The sequence below is a fragment of the Thermobia domestica genome, chromosome 2, assembly GCF_964235325.1.
Source record: "Thermobia domestica chromosome 2, izTheDome1.hap1.1, whole genome shotgun sequence".
In the NCBI taxonomy this organism is placed as follows: Eukaryota; Metazoa; Arthropoda; class Insecta; order Zygentoma; family Lepismatidae; genus Thermobia; species Thermobia domestica.
In genome coordinates, this window is record NC_137455.1 from 55635397 (window position 1) to 55654254 (window position 18858).

The following is an 18858-nucleotide window of genomic DNA, read 5'->3' on the forward strand; positions in this document are numbered from 1 at the left end:
TCACAAAATACAATGGATCTGTGTTCATAATTACTAAAGTTCTTACATACAGTTAAAGCTCAGTGGTGAATCTTCTTGAAAGCCCGACGTTTCCCTTTAGGTGTCCTATGTTCTCAAGAATATACTCTACTGATACCAAATTAGTGAAAATTGTGTGCGGAACTGACAACGACAGATCCTGTATCCGCTTCGACACTATTTTGTCTGTGAAGGAAGTGCCTCAACGGGCTCTCGAAATCCAAGACCCGAGCTTATGTGATAATTCCCGAGCTTTTCGGGAACTAGATTACTAGCTAAAACATGAGAGTCATTACGGATTCAAAACTTAATAAAAAGCTTCATATGGGAAAGTTCGCAGCCAGCTATTAGCTTACACAAATCGTAGTGTCAAAACTAGATTTTAAAAATATAATTATTATTTCTTTTTTCCTATTTTCCTTTTCATTATCATATTGGTTTGTGATACACAATATATGATTATTTCATCTCTGCGTAAAAATATAAATCGAATAATTATAATGTTTTTCTTCGCTACCGAAAATGTGATACAAAACTTTGCGATGCAAATTTAAATCTATGCTACGCAAAAAAGTAAAATCTAACAAAAACGCTTATGTGTATGAATAAACTAAATTTGGAAATTTTTGCAGTGTCTTGAAGAAGTTATTGAGTTTAATATTTTTGATGAAGATATTAAAGGACTAACATCTAATTTATCCACTTGATTTATTGCTCAAAGATGACGTTTGCTCTAAAGAAGATATCAGAGGACTATATTAGGTATCGAAGTTATAAAGCTTCTAAAAATAAAATTACGGAAAGGTACATAAACTTCATTTAATGCTTATTGTTCAGTGATATTGGATTGGACATACATTTATTTACTAATTAAAATCATGAGCATATAATGTACTGTAATAGAAATGCCATGAATTCTAAATCTGTCAGTTTTTGATTCATTGTAGAGCATTAGTTTTTTTTTCTCTTTTTTTGTGTATGGAGGAAGCTTGGTAACAGTTGAAAGTGCATGTTTAATGTAGATATATGTCTTTTAATCGTTAGAGACGCGTCATCGTCAAAACAATGTGCTCCGTGTCCTGTAAGTTGTAAACCTGACCATCTTCAGTGGAATCTTTGCCCTGAGATAGAAGACATGATTGAGACTTCAAAATGTGCTCTTGATGAGTAAGTACATTTTCCAACTTTCGTTTTAAATATTTATTCTTAAAATGTGTGTATATAAGTCCCATTTTGTGTAGTGTTGCAAAATAACAATAAAAATGAAAAAGTAAAATTATTGGAGATATTGGAGATTTAGTCTCTCAATGCGATATTTGCTGTGTCCAAGCGTTGTATATCATATTAATGTATTTTTTTATAGTTGTTTATTGGGGCCGCGGTGGTTCAGTGGTAGAGCCGTTTACCTCTGGTATATAGGGTCCTTGGTTTGATCCCAGCTCGCACCGAGCATTGTGTTCGACAAACAGTATGTGCATGGGTTTTCTTCTGTTTCCTCCCAGTTTCTTCATTCTACCATTTCATTCATTTCTCATCATTACCATTTCCTTTAGCCTAGCCGGCATATCCGTGGGAAGTAAAACTTAAAAAATTTCATTTCATTTCATTTTCATTTCATAGTTTGTTGGCATTAAAAATTCAATCCGTAAGTTTTGTAAAGTGTATTATTTTAATTTTTTTGTTTTTTATTTTTATTGCGTTAGCATATACAATAATAAGACAATGGAAGATGTGTAAACAAGTGCTTCATCTAACACAAGTTGTATAACTTTAGGATTCTATCTTTGAATTCTGTATTTCACCGTGCTAAATGTACTTGCTGTCTCAAAATAGCGAACATCGTGGAGAAATTTATTTCGTTCTTTAGATTTAGAATGATGATGATTAAAGAATACTGTTGTTTTGCTATAATTGTTAATGTTTTACTCTCTGAATGAGACTTCTTTGGTATACTGTACATGTATCTTGGTAGGAACTTATGCACTAGCACAAGTGACCACTGGTGTGAATTAAACGTGTATTATCAAGAAATGCTGGAGAAACCCCATGTGCGTGGGTTTTCTCGAGGTTCTCCCGTTTCCTCCCATTTTCTTCATTCCAGTATTTCATTCATTTCTCCTCATCACCGTCTCCTTTAGCCTAGCCGGCATAACCGTGGGACATAAAACTTACAAGATTTCATTTTATTACCAAGAAACTTTTGTATATTTACACTGCATATCTTAGGGTTTACTGATAACCCGCAGCTAATATATATACTTTTAGCGAATGTGTCTGTCTTCAAAGTCGCGTAGTATGTACAGAAATTATAGCAATCATCATTTTACGTAACTTACATCAAAAGTGTTTACACAGATTAATGTCGCATCTCCCAAAAAGCAGATCATATACTATATGCTTAACATTCCTTGAGCACAAGTAATACGAACTCCCAACAAATACATAGAAAGGAAAAATCTACTACTTGGCTAATTCAGAACAATTGGGGTAAATCAGCTCCGTACTCACTGAATAATTTTAACTCCAAGTAATAAGTCCTATTGGGAAACGTTAAAGAAAACTTTTTTCTTTCTTTTCTTTTCTTTTCTTTTTTTTTTTTAATCTAATAATTTGTAGGAAAGTTGTCATTCATTTTTAAAGATAGGAATGAAGTTATCCCTCTGCCTAATCTCAGTCCAAACAATAGTGGTAAATCCTAAGTCTCAATTAGAAGATGCGCTATGTTCCATGAAACCAGTAACATTTTAAGATCGAATGAATGACTTGGTTATGGCTGAAGGTACGTAACTGTGAAGAACATGTCACTTCACATGGGCATTCAAGAAGCAAGTGTATTCAGAATACTTAATCAGTTCGGGTTGAAAAATATTTGCAAGATGAGTTACAAGAAAGATGATGTCTAAACTCAAGGATGGAGAAGAACATATGTCTGGCACGGTACGAGAAGATTGAAAGAAATTTCTTTCAAGAATCGTGACAGGAGATTAAGTATGGTGACACAATTTAGAACTCTCAAGTGCTCACTTTGTGGGACCAAGTTTGCAGATAATGGCTTTTCTGGTGGTTGTTAAACAGTGGCTTAGACGCGTCGATCCAGAATTTACGATGCAGGCACACAGACCCTAGTTCCAAGGTGTTGCAAAGTTGTGGAAAGGAATGGAGATTACATTGAAAACTGACGCATGTAAAGCTCTCAATATACTATAAGAGTAAAGCTTTTTCTCGTGGCTACATGAATAGCATATACGCCTTTGGAGCAGGAAACCCGGTTTCGATTCCCGGCAACGTTGATGTGATTCGGATGCCACGTTAAGTTGTAGATCCACGTCTCATGTAGGCTGGCTGCTAAAAGGAACGCAAAACTCAAATCAAATCAAATCAACTATAAGAGTAACAAACTGAAGAGCGGTAAAAATAAAATTTATATAAACAAATTGTGGCGCATTACTTTTGGAATGACCCTCGTAGTAGACTAACAGTACTTCCTAAATTTCTAGTATTCTTAAATGTCTTCGTTATTGCAATTTGAAATGTCTCTTCTGTGTTCTCTTTATTGGATAAATCAACTCAGGACTACCGCACAGAAAGTCACACACTGCATCCACTAACTACTCAGTAGGCCTATTTCCGAAATGATAAAAAAGATAACCAAAATTACTAAAATACTTTGTATTGCCTCCGCAGTAATGAACTTATAAAGAATACAACGTAAGCAGAGAAAGTTTTTATTTCGTGAATTTGCTTCTATTAATTTAATATCTGATAATTGAAGAATATCACGAAGTATGAAATTTTTAATATTTTAGGTAAAGTCTTTAATAGTGTAAATTAAATTACTTTCCTATTAATTTTCGTTCCAGACTAGAAACTGCAGGAGATAGAAAATTTGAATGGGCACAGGGATAATCTCATTTCTAGAAGGGCGACCCTCAAAATCAATGAACTCAATACGTTTCGAATACGTTTGCTCTTTCCTTATCGTTCTTTAAAAGGCCAGTTCATATTTACTCTAGTTGAACTGGATACTCTATTGTCACGCTTAACCAAAGGTAGTGAATTGAGGTTGTAAATAATATATTTAAAAAAGAATTGGCCATTGACTGCAAAGTAAGAAAACATAAACTAAAAGGGTAGAAATCTCAAACACCCTTGTTTAAATTAAATAGCTGTTCAACCACACTTTAAGAAATGAAATGAAATCTTTAAGTTTTACGTCTCACGTTCATGCCGGCTAGGCTAAAGGAGACGGTGACGATGAGAAATGAATGAAATGGTGGAATGAAGAAAGGGGGAGGAAACGGGAGAACCCCGTGATAACCCATGCACACGGTGTTTGTCCACCACAAAGCTGATTTGGCACGAGCTGGGATCGAACTGAGGACCCCATGCACCAGATGTGAACGCTTTACTATTGAGCCACCATGGTCCGCAACGACACTTTGAGTACGAGGGAGAAAGAGACTATGATCATCCATATTTCTTTAAAGTGTCTTTGTGTCTCAATGAAAAACTACCAAAACGTCTATGTAAATGTTTTTATTTCAGTAATTCACTCAGGATTTACCCTCCCTTTTTCTATCATTTAAAAAAAAAAAAAAAAAAACTGACGTTGACCCTGACTGAAGGCACAGGTCTGCAATAAACTAACTATGAATTACTGATATCAAACGGCCCATGAGGCTTTTAGTAGAAGCCGCAAATAGGTCTGTAGTAGAGTATTAATTTCGTATGGTTTTCGAAATAATAAATAAATCATTACGATAAAAAAAAAAAACTACCATTTTTAACTGTAAAAGTAGCACATTTTTAACTGAGGCGGCCACTGTGGCTCAGTGGTAGAGCACTTACCTTTGGTGCGTGGGTTCCTGGTTCGAGCCTCAGCCAAGTAAGTTTGTGGTGGACAACATCGTGTCCGTGGGTTTTTTCGGTGTAATCCCGTTTCCTCCCTCTTTCTCATTCCACCAATTCTTCCGTCATCATTAACTTTCTTTAATCATCGTCTCCTTTAGCCTAAAGGGCATAAACTGAAAGATTTTATTTCTTTTTTATTGTTAACTAATTAATTCCAACCTTTTTTTAACGGTTAATTACAAGTGTGCATAATATATGCAATTTCATTAGTTGATATGCCGTGATTAAAGTAAATTCAGTGTATCATGTAGATTCACTTCAAACAGAAAGTTAAGTTATATTTTGTAATTAATGTGGAACCTTTAATCTTTTTTTTTTTTCCTAGTTTGGTGGAAGATATTCAGATGTATGGATTTCATTACAAAGGATATGGAAAGGAATTCATTAAAACTCAAAAGATGAGTCCCGATAGCTACATACAAATGGCAATTCAGTCTGCTTATTATAGGTACTTTGATTTATTAAATGCTTTAAATTAAATTGTTATTATGTTAAATTTGTTACCTAATACTACTGAAAAACTTTTTTTTATATAAAAAAAAAGAGAAAAAATAATGCTATGTAGAATATACTAAAACGGAAGTACGTAAAATAGTCATAGCAGCATAGCCATTACTGTTAGAATAACTTGAATGACTATTAGAATAACAATAAGAAAATGGGAAGCTTATCCTTTCTCAGTGGAGTTACTTGTGGAGTTTGACTACGTTGACTAAAAGCAGATGTTGCCACTGCTGTTCGGTGGAATTGCAAGTACTATTCATTGACCTGTAACCTGGGTATGGAATTCAGTGAATTTTGTGATTGACAGGAAAGAGAAGAAGAAAAACAAAGCAGTCCTTAAAATAATGTAATATTATGCTCGAAACGAATCAGTTACATTAACGTAATTATTATCAAGTCATTTAATACTGTTTAGTTCGTGAACTCTCTTGTACCTAAGCGGTTAGCGTACGCGCCTTTGGCGTGGGAGACCCTGGTTCGATTCCCGGCAGGGGCTCATGTGGTTTGGATTCCACGTTAATCAGTAGGTGGAACGCTCATTCCACCTACTGATTCCACGCTCATATAGCCTCGCTGATGAATGGGACGTAAACTAAAAATCACCATCATCAGTACTGTTTTGTTTGTTTGATTTTCCGTTTTCTTTCCGCTTTCTTGAACCATATTATTTGTATCAGTGTAACAGCTATTAATGGGAATGTTGCGCTGCACAACGTCACGTTGAACGTCACTTCCGTTTTGTACGTTCTGAAAGAGATTGAGGTCATAACCAACCAATGACTTTTTTCAGTCTGCGTATGCGTTAACTTGAAAAATGAAAGTTAACAGCAGAGATAAGAAATTTAAAATATCTGAATTTCAAAATTCAAAAGACTAACAACTCTTCGTGAAGGTCTAGTATCTAGTACATGCGCCCTTAGTGCACTAGTCCCGGCTTCGATTCCCGCGGGAGAACAAAACTTTAATTTCACAATCATTCACTCTCATTAATCATCCGTCTCCCATAGCCTTAAGGGCATAACCCTGGGACGTTAAACTAAAAAAAAAAAAAAAAAAAAAATTCAATTGGTATTTCCGTGTCTGTTAAAAATTAATACTAACGCTTATTGTTGTGTAGCAGATTATAAATTGAGATGATGGAGTTAATCTTGGTGAATTCTTCAAATGAACTGTAGAGCTCCCTCGTGGCTAAGCGGTTAGCGTATGCGCCTTTGGCGTGGGAGACCCGGGTTCGATTCCCGGCGGGAGCTCATGTGGTTCGGATTCCACGTTAATCAGTAGGTCCACGTCTCATATAGCCTCGCTGCTGAAAGGGACGCTAAACTAAAATCAACTCAACTCAAATGAACTGTAACAAATATAAGTTGGTATTACTGATTCGAGATAACAGTTCAGGTAAGACTGAGTCAAGTTCGTAATTTTATGGAATCAAAATCATTGCAGGCAAAGCGGGAAGTAGTAAGTAGTCGAAGTGGATGGTACATAAATGAATGAAGAACGCATGAATGGTGTTTCCAAACCAAACGTACAGATATTCTTGCAGTTATTACTTGTGTTTGTGTACTACTGTGTTTCAAGCCTACACAAGATTCATTATCAGGTTTCTGAAAGAATGAAGGAGAAAATGGCACTAAAAATGAAAAAAGAAAAACACGCATGAATCTATCTTTGAAATTGGGAAAGAAAACAATTAATTTATATAGTTACTTAAGAAGTGGTTAGGGGAGACTATAAGGAACAAGATAAAATGAAAAAGGGATCGGTTTACAGTGTTTTTGACTCGTAATAAATAAATAAATAAATAAATGAAAAATAAATTTAGTTTAAATGCGGCTATAAAAGCAGGCCAATATTTGAAAGAAATACTTAACAGAATGTAAAAGTTATTTTAGTAACGCTTATAATTTTGCGGAGTTTTTTTTTTTTTTGAAGTTCCTTGTTCCTTTGAAGAAACATATATAAGGAAAAAAATTACTTAGAATGAAACATATATAAGGAATACAAGAAAGAAACATATAATTTCCTGGACTATTGCGGCATTAAAAACGCAGTAACTTACATGAAATGAATGAAAAAATCCAATAACAATCAATAAGTTAGTTTTAAATCAATTTTGATTGAAAAACTGGGATTAAATTTGAACAATCGTCAGCTGGATTAGGTCTAGACCAGAATTTGAATATGTTTTTGGGAGAAACATGGTGTCAACCCAGAAGCTAGGTAATATTCTAATAAAATCATAAAGAAAATAGGAAGACAAAGTATTCGTGTGAATTTACTTTTTGAAATTACCTATACGTGGGACGATTCGTTCAGGTTTTTTCTTCTTAGTTCCGTTTTTTCTCCTTTATTTCGTCAAACACGTGATGATGAATCTCCCGTATATGTTTGAAGCGTACTTTCCAGAGAGAAGACTGGTAAGTGCAAGGATTATTCTACATTTGATTAGTAAGTAGTATTTGTAATGATAATATTTGTTAATTCCACTTTTCCCAACTGATTTGTTATAGATTACATGGTGAACCAGCTGCTCATTATGAATCTTGTTCATTAAGAAAATTTTATGGCGGAAGAACAGAAGCTATCCGTTCTTGTTCCATTGAATCTGTAGAGTTTGCGAAAGCTTTGATTGATCCTGACTGTCCACCCTCAACTAAAGCAGATGCGTTGAGAAAGGCAATTGAGAGCCACAAGAATTATACCATGGATGTAAGTTTTCCCTATTATTAATATAAATTTTGATAGTGATAAAGCTGAAGTGTGATACTACATATGGGTGTTGAACTCATACTAAGGATAGCAGATTGAAAGACCATTCTTCTTTATTTTCTTCTGAACAATTTATTATACGCTGCAAGGGTATAAAATGCAAGGACAGACTTAGAATGCTCATTCTTTACATAAAATGAAACAGAAGAGTTACATTAAGTAAGGTCGACTAATAGTACATTTAAGAGCTAAAGTGTGAGAAATGACGACCAACATTTGGTAAAGCTAGAAAACGAAAGAATGTGCGAAGGTGGTTCAATAAGCGAAGTAACAAGTCCTCTTGTATCGTAAATTTATTCAACTTGGATTTATAAATATGATCTTGATACATATAACAAAAGGTTGTTCGATTTATATCGGACCAAATTAGAGCCAGTGCTATCTGAGAATGACGCGTCTGCTGTAGTGCAATAGTGTGTCTGAAGTTGTAGGTGGGTGAATATCGTGCGTGAGTGTCTTCAAATGACGCGTAATTAAACTGTTAATAGGAAGAGTATAACATAATCCTTTCGTTTTTCTTACATGTGCATGGTGAAACATTATCGGGAGAATGAAGTCTCACTTATTACTGCCAAAGTCATTGTGGCACGTTCCACAAATCAGGAGTCCGTGGCAAAACAATCGCTCACAAAAAGAGCTCGAAACAAAGTAACATCCACAGTGTAGCAGGGGATCCACCGATTAGCATGCCAGGAAAGCCCACTGACCTAACTTGCGGTTAGCCAGTAATTCAATTTGACACATTCAACTGTAAACAGAGCCATTCGTAAACGGCTTCGGTCTTTGAAAAGGTTGTAAGGAAACGTAGAACTGAATTCCCTTGCGCATGCTTCGCCGGATTTGCTCAAATGGAAACTTCGATTTCTGGTGATAGTCCCCAGTATTGGAGTGCAATAGAACATCATCAGTAGTGGCGGCGAGTTTCTTGTAAGGTGAGTACTCTTTAAAATTAGTCCGATATAAACCGAACAACCTTCTGTATTTTTGTCATCGTGTCATTAGACGTATTTATTAGATTTTATGAAGTCATCGACATCGAAATAACTTATACGTAACTAATTTATTTTAAAAAAAAAATATTCTGTATTAATATGTACGTATAAAGAACTGCAGCTTTATTAAATACTGTACGTATTATTTTTTCTAGTGTTTTCGTTAGTTCTTGGTCCCAATTAAACGAAATTTGTATATATATTTATATGTAGAATTATACTCCGACATAAGCGACTTTTGTCGGACTCATCTATAGCATAACTCTAAGGTATTACTGTACAAGGATAATTTTATATGTATAGACATATTACAATGTTTATTCTAATAGACTTCATGTTGATATTTTGAGATGACTGTTCTCTTAAATACCTGTTGTAGGCTCTCAATGCACGTGGAGTTGATCGCCATTTCATGGGCTTGAAGATGATTGCAGCTGAAAATGATATAAAACTGCCACCATTCTTCTCAGATCCAGGTTATGTGCGCAGCACACATTTCAAGTTATCAACGAGTCAGGTATGTTCTTTCGATGAGCAGCGTGACCACTTATAAAGAACTTTGAAATTTCCGGTTTGTTATAGAACTGCTAGGGGTTTAGTTTCTCGAAATACATCTCACAACTCATTAGATTTGCTTACTCATACACTATAGTATTTAATAGACTTATATCACTGTAGTATATTTACTGTAGTATTATAGACGTATAAAGTTATGAAATGTACGTAAACAATTGTGTCACATGAAGTATTATGTGCACACATGCCAGAGCCAGATTTAGGGTTGGTGGAGCCTTAAGCTATTGAAGATTATGGGGTCTTTATGTGTCCAGATAAACGTAGGCACCCTATACCTGGTATACAGAAATGAAGATACTAGTGATGTTTTAGGAAGGAGGCTAGCAGAAAGGGCTCCATTACTTCCATCATAGAAGCCTACACAACACGAAGCACTGCTGCTATATGAAAATTTTGTTTTATTTATTGTTTATATATATATATATATTGGAAATCTACATTCAGTTTTCTTCTTTAATTTTTTTTGGGCTCCCCAAGACAGTGGGGTCCTAAGCTATAGCCTGTTTATCTTATACGTAAATCCGGAACTGACGCATGCATAAAGGTATGTTTGTATTCGCGACTGCGCTTGGGTGTGTCTTTTATTCTCCGCCCCCCTAGGAAAAATTCCTGTGGGCGTCCCTGTAAAAGAACTTACTTTTTATTTCTTGCTAAATCTTTTTTAATTTTAATAACCATTTCTTTCACCTACATCCAGTCTTTTTGTTGTACGTTACGTCCTCTTTGCATGTTTTCTTCCTTACGTACTATATATTCTTCATATAATAACATAGTACACCAGTGGCAGCTTAAGAATTCTATAAGAGGGGACATCGGTAATGGCAGTAAAATCGGCTTTCCCTCTCCCCGCAAGCCCCTGGCTTTGGAGCCTGTAGTAATTTTTCACTTGAAGACATTCTTTTAATTCTGATGGAAGACACTAGTGCAGGAAAAATAATAACGAACTGCACAATCATATATCCAATATATGTCTTACATAAAGATTACAGAATTATGAACTTAATTTTAAATACCTTACTCATGTTGCCACATACCTCAACCTATGTCTTCAATTTGAATTTCTTAATCGACTCTGTAAAAATAACTTTGTTACGTATCCATTAACATACGAAGATTATAATTTAAAATTGGTACAAAACCTAAGTACGTACTTGTAAGTAATGGTAAAAAGTTAACTAGCTTCATTTCTCGTACATTTATTAATTTGCAAAATAAGGGACATGATAATGCTTGCATGATGCATTGAAATTCAAGTATGTACTCGATTTTAATAATTTATAAAAGAAATTAATAATTCATTTGACCATACGTTTTCAGCACCAAAACGTAGTCCTACCGTTTAATGTAGAATCTGAATCACACATGCTCTTACCGGGAATTGAATCCTGGAATTCCATACGAAAGACGCGTTTGTTAACCATATAAAGGGTATCTACAAGGGACGCCAAAACATGCATGCAATTCCGTGAGTTTACCGGGGACTGAATGTATTCTAAACTACCTTGAGTACCTGTCTTAAACATACATACAACTGACCTAAATCCACGATATCCACGATAATTGTGACCTTCAGGATAGTTAAAACAATAGAATTCATGTTTACGTAGCCTGTTGCTTTGTAAAGTTTGAAATTTTGCTATTCTCTGCTTATTGATACTATATATTTGGTTATTTGAATTGCGAGTAGGCATACAGTTATAAGAGTCCTTGTTTTCTTTATTAGTAGTTATATATTATATAACGAGTTCTTGGTTGTAAAAAAAAACAATAACTTTATGAAGTCACAATCAGGATGATATAGGAATTACAATTAAGTACAATCTCAGAGGTTCTCAAAGTGGTGGCCTTTAGCATTTACATATTCCTGTACTCTAGATTCTACACTCAAAGCACACTTTGGCACGGAGATTTTTGTTGTTATTAATTCCTTGGCCTACTTCCCTTATGAAATTAGTAATCTCGTCAATAGCATATTAACAGCGCCTGAAAGTAAATTTTGTTTCGTCTGACCAATATATTTTTCGAATAATGCCATCATCATGTTTTTCTGCATTCATCATATGTCGCAGAATTGTAATCGGCGGTCTGGATCATCCTATAATAATCCATAAAGTAATCTTGACCGATACATTTTCAAACCTAAACGTTTTATCAGACGGCCATAGATTTACGTTTTTTGCTTTAGATAAATCGCTGTGCAACTAACAATTTTGTCTGACCGATCTTACCACTCTTTGGCGCATTACAGATGGAGGCAATTTCATTAAATTTATTGCGTAACCTGTAAATTGTTAGTCTACTTGGTTGAGGTGTACCAAATTCTGCAGCCTATTTCCGTCGAACCGTTTTAGCATTGTTTGATTGTCCACTTCCGTTGGTCGATGGTTAAATTACCAGCCATGATTATCTGAAAAATAAACTGTATACCTACTTTTTGCACTTCTCTTTATTTGTCTGTGACTTCGTATACACGTTTTCCCAGTGATATTTCAGACAAAATCAGTTTAAAAAGTACTTCAAGAACATTATTTCTTTAAATGTTTGGGGCAAAAAACGTACATATACATCAGGTGTTATTAAATTCCAAAGTTCAAAAGTACATTAACCAATTACATCATTTTTTCATACTAATACATTCCATAGTATGTGGTTCAAAAATAACAATTCTTGAACACAAAAATAAAACTGTGTTTTTGTGGCTCGAGAAGTTCAAAAGTGGTCTAACAATTGTAACGCATGAAGAGGGAGCAGGACAGCCATCAACCTTCACTACAGATGACAACATCCAGTAAGCTTGAGAGATGGTTCTGGCGAATAGGCGAATCACTATCGATGAGGTAACAGCTGCTTTGAACATCAGTCATGGCTCTGCCCATCAAATCATCCACCACGAGCTCGGTTTTCATAAAGTCTGTGCACGGTGGGTACCAAGAAAAGTTACTGCAGAACACAAGCTCACTCGTGTTAGGGTCTGTCAACGGTTACTCACTCGCTTCAATAACGAAGGTGATGCATTTTAAAGCAGAATAGTCACCGGCGATAAAACATGGGTTCATCACTATGAGCCAGAATCAAAGCGCTAGAGTATGCAGTGGAAACACCCTGGATCTCCGACGAAGAAACAATTCAAGACTGAGCCATTCGCAGGAAAGGTTATGTTAACTGTGTTTTGAGACTCACAGGGGCTCATAATGGCAGAGTTCATGGAAAAGGGAAAGACGATCAACAGTGTGCGAGTTATAGTGAAATGTTGGAAAAGAACCTGAAGCCGGCAATTCGCAACAAACGCCGAGGTTGTCGAAGAAAGTTTTGTTGTTGCATGACAATGCACGGCCACACACGGGTCATCACACTATTGAAACCATCATCAAGCTGAAATTTGAGTTATTGGAACACCCTCGCTACAGACCAGACCTAGCTCCATCTGACTTTCACTTGTTTGGGCCACTTAAGGATGCTTTGCGTGGTCGCCGATTTGCCTCAGATTTAGACGTGCAAAATGCGGTGCAAAAGTGGCTTCACGACCAACCGGAAACCCTTTATTTGGAAGGAATACGTAAGCTCTTTGACCGTTAGGCCAAGTGCATTGATAAGGAGGGAGATTACATAGAAAAATTATGTGCATAGTATAATCCTAATTTCATGTAAATAAACTGTAGAATAAAAAGTGTAGATAATTCTTGACCTGCCCTCTTATACTCGTATATATATGTATATATATGCGAATTAATTGGGGAAGCATGTGAGTTTGTGACATATAGAACTGCCTCTGTAGAACATATATGCATTTCTGATCTCATGAATTATGTGTTATTGATGTCTGGAGTTCTAAGTCCTTCCACATCATTCACACTATCCTCCTGACTTTCTTTGTTCGAATTATCGAAAAATACATTCTTGAGGAGGATTTTTTCTTCACAGATGTTTGTACGCATGACAGTGTTTCCATCACAAGCTTATTTGGTCGGGGAAAGCGCTCTACCATTGAACATGATGCCTCCAGGTTCTATCTTTGATCTTATTATTCGATTGTAACCAGTAGTCGTAGATGTACTACTACAAGTTTGAGTATTGAATTCACATAATTTGGAAGTCTACTGTAGTTTCACACTAAACGCAATTCACTTGTTTACAAGTCATTTCCTTCTTTTGTGAGAAATTCTAAAGTAAGTATGTACAGAACCTGACACTAAGTTCCACTTGTTTTGTGTAATTTCTATGTGCTCCCGGTGTATTATCATAAAAGTCATTTCCTGAGCATGAAATATATATTTGGTCTAGGAATTAATTCGTGCGGGTGGACAAGAGATGGCGCAACGAACGGAGCGTCCCACAGTTCCGTGTATCCACACATGTGTTGCAAACCCCTGTCATCGCGTATCGTTCGTAGTATAGGGCAGTGGATTAAAGCGTCAACAACACCAGTTTGTAGTTAAGTGAACATGGCGCAATTTGTGCCTGATAAAGTGTTTTTGCGGGGTGTCCTGCTGCATTACTTTAACATGCAGAAAAGTGCGACTGAAAGTCATCGTATTTTGGTGGAAGTGTATGGTGACCATGCTCTAGCTGAGCGAACGTGTCAGAAGTGGTTTGCACGGTTTAGAAGTGGTGATTTCGGCTTGGCAGACCAAGAGCGAGCTGGACAGCCAAAAAAATTTCAAGACGAAGAATTGACAGCATTGCTCGAGCAGGATTCGTGTCAAACGCAGGAACAACATGCAGCAGCATTAGGCGTTGATCAAACAACAGTCTCCAAACGCTTGAAAGCCATGGGAATGATTCAAAAGATGTCACATTGGGTTCCACATGAATTGAAAGACAGAGACGTTGAAAGACGAAAAACCATTTGCGAATTGCTGCTTCAACGACAGAGCGCAGCAAGGGGTTTCTGCATCGAATTATTACGGGTGATGAGAAGTGGATCCATTACGAGAACCCTAAACGAAAAAAGGCCTGGGTGAAACCAGGTGAACCAGGTCCATCACAACCAAAACGAGATATTCACTGTGCAAAGGTTATGCTGTGCATATGGTGGGATATGAAAGGTGTGGTGTACTATGAGCTGCTGCAACCGGGTGAAACTATGAATGGAGAACGTTATCGACGACAATTAATGCGTTTGAAGCAAGCTCTGGCCAGAACACGACCAGAATGGGAGAACAGACATGATAAACTTATTGTTCAACATGATAACGCTCGCCCACATGTCGCAAAACCGGTCAAAACCTATTTAGAAAATGTCGGATGGGAAGTTTTACCCCACCCGCCGTATTCACCAGACGTTGCTCCTTCGGACTACTACTTGTTCGATTGTATGAACAACGATTTGATTGGACAGCGGTTTACTTCTTCAGAAGATATCGAAACATGGGTCTCTGACTGGATCGCTTCCAAGGATGAGGACTTCTTTCGCCACGGAATCCGTACATTGCCTGACAGATGGGCGAAAGTGGTGGCTAGCGATGGACAATATTTTTCTTAAGGTATTTATGTATTTTGTGTTTGTACTACAGCTTCAATGTGTGCGTACCAACCGCACGAATTAATTCCTAGACCAAATATAATTTTACAGGAAAAATATTTTTTTCTTCTTTTCTATGAATGGCTTTCCCATTTTATGAAAAGATCATTATATATCGGCGGTTTTTTTAAAAAAAAAAAGACTTAACTTTCATATCCTTATTTGCATCCTGAAACAAAACAAAAAGTTATATATTTTATACGTATACTAATTTTGTACCTTTATGTTCAGTGGCCCATAAAACATCACTTTCTCTCTCTTGTACCATGCCCGGCACATGCCTTTGGAATTAATTGTTCAAAATTAACGTTTACATGATTGTGATGTTATCTTACTGTGTATCAAAATCCATCATATATCAAGCTTCTTGCCTTAGCAATCGTTATATGTATATTGTATCATATTTAACAATGTATTCGCACTCGGTAAAACACAGAGCTCTCACATACTACATTTCGTACTGTTGTGTTGAGAACCAATGTGCGATGAATTCTTCCTTCCACGATATTGATCAGTTCAATGGAGACAAAGCGTGGTAATAGGTATCCTATAACCATCTAGAAGCAGTGTACCATATATTCTCTTTTTATATGTAGTATGAAATAAAAAGATCACAAATATAGTGACATAAAAAAAGTGTATACACGAAAATTTGGTTTCTGATCGTTTTTTAAAATATTTTTCTTAGGTGCCTGGTCGATGTGATGCTTTTATGTGTTATGGACCCGTAGTTGTTGATGGCTATGGATGCTGTTACAATCCCCGTGAGAATGACATGAATTTTGGTATCGGTTCGCTGAGATCGTGTAAAGATACAGATACAGTGAAGTTCAAAGAAGCACTGGAATGTACTTTAGATGAAATGAATGATATGTTAAGGAAATCGCAAAAGAGCAAACTTTAGGTAACGTTAAATTATTAATTTCTCAGTGAATTGGGGGTATTAATGATAACAAAGAAAGGAATTCATATTGTGTTTCTCGATAAAATTATAAATTAATGTTGAACCAAATATGACATGAGCTTGCTTTACTTTTGGGCTGTATACCTCTCTACTAAAACGTCCAGTGGCATTTCGGAACCAATCTCAAGATATGGTAACTAGAAAATGTATGAATAGTTTTGCTCAAGACATGAAGTATATAAATTGTAATTGAATGTGTGGCGTGAAATACATCGACATGATTCGAGGCTTTCAGTTCTGGAATCAACGTATTTGAACTTCTCTCTTATATGTAAAGTTTTAATACGAGCATGTGTGGGGAGAGGAAATGCGAGTAGACTTATATTCCAGGTTCTATGATGATCAGTGCCTTTTCCAGTACAAAGTGTTTTTATATGAGAAGTAACACAGATAAAATTGAATCATGTTTATGTTGGATTTGTTAAAACAATATATATTTCGAGGAATGTAAACTAATGACTATGGTTGTCATGAAAATGTATACCTTATTTTTTATACATATATATATATTTTTTTTTTTTTTGTAAACTATCACTGTACATGAACTTAAAATGCAAAATGTATAATATCATTCTGTAATAAAATTAATTCATCTGATCAAAGGTAATGAATGTCGATTCTGTTACAAATCAGTAAGTGACTGCAAGTTATATTTTAAAAGTAATGTATTTTTGTCCTATATATTTTGGATACATGAGTCTACGGAGAATATTTTGTAATGTATCTTAAAAAAAAAGAAAAAAAAATGGAAACATGTTAATTAAAAAGAAGTGTAGAGTTTGAGGATTATATTTACTGTACAATTATACTAATGTTTTCTTCTGAAAATTTGAAATATAATCCGTGGATAGTACCCTGCCAAGATTCTTTGTTGGTGTGTGGTAGATTTTTTGGAGAATAGGTTTCGTGAAAGAACTCTGGTTCCACTATCTTGTTTTTCTGATGAATAAGGATTGTGTGTATGCGTTTTTTCCTCATAAATATCATTAGCCTTTACTCAAAGGGATGAGATTTTAAAGTAATCCTACCCAATGCATTTACGTTTTAAATGATTTAAAAAAAAAATGTTTTTCGTAGAAAGCGTAATTGCACTATGGAATGTAACCAATAGATTAAGAAGTTAATAATATTCAATGAAATGTAAAAACTATGTATGCAGCAAGGACGTTATAAAATAGACGATCTGCCTCTATGTGTCTTCATCCTATTAACTCGATGAAGCCAAAAAACAACCGAGCATCGGCATGTCTGATTGGCTACTCTCGATTCCGCCATAAATGTTGGCTCAAAATATTGCGATCTTATTGGGTGGAGCGGCCAGAGTGGGTGTGGCGAAACAGACGTATGGCTTCACGATTTTGTTGTATAGGCAGATCCTCTGTTTTATAACATCCTTGGTATACAGTAACAAACCACTGAAATGGTACAAGCTTCGTTTCACATTCGGATACCAAACCGAAAACGTTGAACGCTAGACATGCATTTTTTCCATAAGTATTTCAGGAATTAAAACAACGACATTAAACGTTAATTATCCAAATATCACCTTAACTCATTGGTATCGTTGTTTCTGTTTGAATAAACATAAACAACTTTGCTAAATGCTGTAAAATAAACGCATTTATTTATTTATTTATTCATTCATATTCTAATTTTTTTCAGTATTTATACTGAGCAAATTCTTATTGAGAGTGGTTTTGTGCATTTATTAGTATATCTTGATAAGAAAATTATTAATTGTTATTGTCAGTTGCACATGAGATCGTTTTAGCACCATATGAAAGTTACAGGATACACACAAAAAACAGGTTTATATCATTCAGTTGCAATTTGGATGTGATAAGTCGTGAAGATAAAACTATCCATATAGTGAGAAGTTACTAAAGGTTAAGGAATCTTAGCTGAATCCATATACTTTGTGGTTCAAAATTCGATTTGTTTTTTCTGCAACCTTTCATTGCTGCTTTTTCTCAGTCATTCATATTGCTCCTTTTCATATCAACCTCTCTAAAGTAATGCATTACATGACACAAAATTAAGTCACTTTTTAATGTTTTAAAATCAATAATTGTATATTATATTGATTTATCTAAGAATTATACGGTACTTCTTGTAAATAACTGATGCTTTTTGTACTCCAAATATATGTTTTCTTGTTAATTATCCCACACATTGTTATATAAATTGAAAATTTATTTAGTTTGCTATTCAAAACATATTTTATTGTAAATAAACATAAACTGTTAGATGTATGTGCAAATTATATTCTGAATTTCATCTCTAAACATTGTAAAATACTGGTGTAAGTAAAGGTTTTTCAGGTACTGAGTTGTGATTACCTTTGTGCTCCATCGGATTTTTTTATGTAACGGGAATTTTCACTAATATTATTGTTGATTTAAAGGAACAGCATTTGGTGTAAATAAATAAATATATATATACATATACAGGATGGGTTACGAAAAGGTAGCCCCGCCAGAATATGGAATATTGATTAGATTAACATACGCACAGGACAATGGTATGGGAAATAGAAAATGAGGGGACGTACATTCCTACGTAAGAAGTCCCCTACCATGAGTCACGTGATTGCATCTCCCTTC

General features: G+C 35.3%; 1 protein-coding gene across 1 annotated transcript; it reads left to right on the top strand.

Annotated features, from left to right (window-relative positions):
• Nucleotides 1-1030: 1030 nt before the first annotated feature.
• On the top strand, nucleotides 1031-18583 carry LOC145672413 (carnitine O-acetyltransferase-like). Its single transcript, XM_081741569.1, has 5 exons — nucleotides 1031-1185; nucleotides 5255-5377; nucleotides 7944-8142; nucleotides 9574-9711; nucleotides 15980-18583. Exons 1-5 carry the CDS (start codon nucleotides 1154-1156, stop codon nucleotides 16193-16195), a joined length of 708 nt encoding a protein of 235 aa, XP_081597695.1. The 5' UTR covers nucleotides 1031-1153; the 3' UTR covers nucleotides 16196-18583.
• The last annotated feature ends 275 nt before the right edge of the window (nucleotides 18584-18858 follow it).

What these genes read in the sequence shown, in the direction of transcription:
- LOC145672413 (XM_081741569.1), top strand. Translation starts at nt 1,154, where the DNA reads ATGATTGAGACTTCAAAATGTGCTCTTGATGA. An exon ending in ACAAGAATTATACCATGGAT is followed by an intron (nt 8,143 to 9,573) that starts GTAAGTTTTCCC and finishes TACCTGTTGTAG; the next exon opens with GCTCTCAATGCACGTGGAGT. An exon ending in TCAAGTTATCAACGAGTCAG is followed by an intron (nt 9,712 to 15,979) that starts GTATGTTCTTTC and finishes TATTTTTCTTAG; the next exon opens with GTGCCTGGTCGATGTGATGC.